The sequence below is a fragment of the Eurypyga helias genome, unplaced genomic scaffold (genome assembly GCF_000690775.1).
Source record: "Eurypyga helias isolate BGI_N326 unplaced genomic scaffold, ASM69077v1 scaffold19040, whole genome shotgun sequence".
Taxonomy (NCBI): Eukaryota; Metazoa; Chordata; class Aves; order Eurypygiformes; family Eurypygidae; genus Eurypyga; species Eurypyga helias.
In genome coordinates this window covers 27297-30848 of record NW_010224058.1, presented here as the reverse complement: position 1 = coordinate 30848, position 3552 = coordinate 27297, and the positions used below count along the sequence as shown (strand labels likewise).

The window sequence follows — 3552 nt, the reverse complement described above, 5'->3', positions numbered from 1 at the left end:
GGTGGGCCGGGGGTCCCGTGCGCGGGGGTGCCCACCTCTCCTGTCAGCCGTGGGGCTGGCTCCTCTGGCACCCGGCGATAAACCTCGTGGCGATGCGTGTTCGTGGGGTGCGGCGTTCCGCTGTTCCGTGGGGGGCATGGCACGGCAAGCACGGCCCACAGGCCGCCTTCTGTGCGCGACACAGCCGGGTGTAAGTGAGGTACACGCTGGTCCCGGGAAGGCTGTTAAATCAACGTCTTCTTTCACTGTTGGTTCGTATTTTGCCTCCAAAATTCATGCGAGATTAAAATGAAAGTTTAATTTTTCTAGGAAGAAGAAAAACTAATCCAGCAGGAACTAACCAGCTTGAAAGCAACAGTTTCAGCCCCTACCACAACACTTGTAAGTGCTGTTAGTGGTTACAGGGGTTGGGGGCAACAGGCCGAGGGTGAGGAAGGCAGCAGTCTCGCCCTTTTTGCCAAGTGTACAGGTTATTTGCATTATACATATCTAATTATCAGCATTAAAAGGTACCAGTGTCCGTGTTTTTGCAGCACAGTTAAAATAGCGAGGGCACTGTGATTCTGTTGGATGGGAATAAACTTTAACAGTATGTCGCCCAGAGTCTGTCTCTCTGTAGTTTCTGAAATAATGCCCACAGGAAACCTAGGTGATGGACTGCTTCCATCAAATAATGCTCCTTGCACGCTGACGGTGTTCTTACAATTAATCTGTGCACTGTAAAAAGCTGTGATTTGTGTATGCCCTGTTGCTCATGTCTGAGTTGCAGGAGTTGATAGTTCTGGTTTGAGTTAGTTAATGCGTATCTCGGTTCCCGCGAGTGAGAATTTTGGAAGGGAAATACAAAGTTTTACTTCGTACATGGTGAAAACCTAGGTCAGTGTGGCGATTGGTAAAAAATAATTTGCATTAGCAGTGGGATCGTGTAACACGTCAGGTAGTTAATATTTTTTATGGTAGTCACAATTAATCTGCTGCTGATCACACACATGCCAATTAAAATAACATCTTTAAGGGTAGTGTATGGGCAGTTCTGCTCTTACAGCCAAAAATTAATACTGGTTTGCAGAAGAGGTTCACAGCCAAGGAAGGATTATGATTACCCTGACTTTAGAAAAACCTGTATGAATGCACATGTGTTTCTGTCAGATCAAGTCCTCTGCTTCATTAGAGCAGTAAGGAAGAGCATGACACACGTCTGACTTAAAATTCTCAGTGATTTATTTTTGGTATTAGAGTGTATGGTGAGACTCATCTATTGTGAAATGCTGGGGTACGAGTCTTCCTTTGGATATATCCATGCGATCAAGCTTGCGCAGCAAGGAAACCTTTTGGAGAAGAGAGTTGGTATGTGCATGGAGCTGTAGCCTAATAATATTCTCTAACTGTGTTCTTAAAATTTCTTAGGATTTATAGTTTGGGTAAAAATACCACAAACAGTGTTTCGTAGTCTTTCAGTCTTCTTTGAAAGTAACTAAATCCCTAGTTTGTGAGCTGCTCTGTAATTGCTTGTAGAACCGAAGCAGGGGAAATGAATTTAAATCAGCTGTTGTTCTTTCATTGTTTTGAATTGTGGCCTCAATAAAGAAGTAATTGAAGGGAAATTTTGTTAAAAAGCACATCAAAGCGAAATGAGTTTCTGTCAGGGTCGGGTGTGTTTTCCAAGTGCTGCAGTGCAAGCTTAGAGAAAGATGTTACTGTCAGACAAGTATTTTCTGGTTTGGTGCTTTTTTTAGTTTAGAAACAGCTGTAGGAAATGAGGCAAATGGGGAGGTCCTTATGGCTAGGTGCAGAAGTTCCTGAGGAAATCTGAAAGGCTTGTTCAGATCTCTTGGAGATTTCATGCCTTCATGATTTCCTTGCCGGCCAGCGTGGCTCTTAACTTGCTGCCAGTAGGTTTAGTTTGAAGTAGCTGTCAGCCTGTCTCATCTGGAGAATTTCCTTGCAGTTGCTGATTCAACTGCCTAGTGAAGACATTTCTTCTTGTTTGCAGAGAAATGGTTTAACTCCAAGCAATACTGTGTCTGCATACACAGAAGGAAGGCAGTGTCTTGCAGGATATGCTTGTTTGATACCCTTTGTTTGAATTCCGTCTGGATCATCCACTCAACTGTTGGAGTTTCTGAGAGAATGCGTTACAAGTGATGATTTAAAGTTGCTTTATCCCTGAGTAATGCAAGCCAGTGCGCAGATGCCCTGGTAGGGATAAGAATTTCTATCCTCACCAAACCTGGGAGGGCAGGTGGTAAGCTGTTTTGAAGAAAACTTTGTGACCTCTGTAAATGTGAAGAACTAATGTGTCTTGTTATCACTTTGAGACTGTGCCCCACTAGGGCTACTTTTGAGAAGGCTTTGGTGAAGCGGCGTTTTTTATTTTTTTAATGTAGGTGGCTTATTGTTCTCTGGACACAAAGTGCCCTTAAGCTTTGATCTGGTAAAAGGGCGTTACCAAGAGTGTGTGTGTGGGTTTTGGGGCTTGTTCTGCAGTTACATGTGATACATGAGGATGACCTTTTCTGTTCTTGGTGCAGTGTACCAAAGTTTGCCTTAAGGAATTGTTGTCAGTTGATCCGCTCAAGGTGGGTCACTCCTTTACCCCATGTGAGCCCCAGCGAATGGGAGCAAGCTACATCTGTGCAGGTTGCTAAGCTGATCAAGTCTGTAGTTTTACAAGCTGAAATGATGACCAACTGAAATGGCCCCAACCCGCTTTAAGTCCCTTAGTTTAAAGGACAGAGGGGTCTTGAAGAAAAAGGTTTCTGGGAAGTTTCTTTTCTGGGTTTCTGGAATTGTTTCCTTCTTGTTAAGAAGTAGCAAGGGAGTTTTTGACATGGGATGGTGAATTTGCCTTTCTGTATTCAGAGATGAATATAAAAATTATTTGAAATAGAACTTTATTTTTTTTTTAAAAAGAGAAACAGGTACCAGGAAGTGCATCTGTTGTTACGTAGTCTAGAAGTAATATGCAGAAAAGATCATTGGTTCTGCAGGAAGTGATTTCTCATGGTGCTCTTGACTTCTCTTTAGCTATAACACTATTGTCATGTCTCTCACTTCTCACAGCTTATGGATTCGTAGCTGTTACTTGTTGAGCTTTACTCCAACTTAAATATAACTGGTTTGCCTGGAAATAAGTCTTGATATTTAAAATCCCAGCAACTGTCATCTAACAATGGGGTGTTTTGTTGGGTTTTTGTAATTGTTTGAGTTAAGATTGTCTGTAATACAAGAGTTAAGTTTTCTGTCTTGAAGTTGCTTATTTGTGGAAAGTAGTAATCCAGGCTGCTTTCTTTTATAGGTTACTTGGCAGTTTCTTTATTTCTACATGAAAATCATGAACTGCTGCTTCTCCTTGTGAACACAGTTGTGAAGGTACAGTGTTTTGGCAGGTCTGGAGGTAAACTGAACTTGGGGCGGTTCTTCCCCTTCTGTGTAACACAGCATCTATGCCATGTACTCATTAGTTCTGCCCTGTGCTTTTAAAGCTGCTCTTTCTTTGGTTAGCACTGAAAATCTGAAATGGCTTTCCCTGGCTGTTTAATTGAATCTTGG

At 42.5% G+C, this 3552-nt stretch overlaps 1 protein-coding gene across 1 annotated transcript in view; it reads left to right on the top strand.

Annotated features, from left to right (window-relative positions):
- Nucleotides 1-136: 136 nt before the first annotated feature.
- AP4E1 (adaptor-related protein complex 4, epsilon 1 subunit) overlaps nt 137-3552 on the top strand; it is a 20864-nt gene continuing 17448 nt past the window's right edge. The window contains exons 1-4 of the mRNA XM_010160327.1: nt 137-190; nt 310-394; nt 1237-1347; nt 3299-3372. Of these exons, the coding sequence (XP_010158629.1) occupies nt 137-190; nt 310-394; nt 1237-1347; nt 3299-3372 (324 nt within the window). The remainder of the gene's footprint in view (nt 191-309; nt 395-1236; nt 1348-3298; nt 3373-3552) is intronic.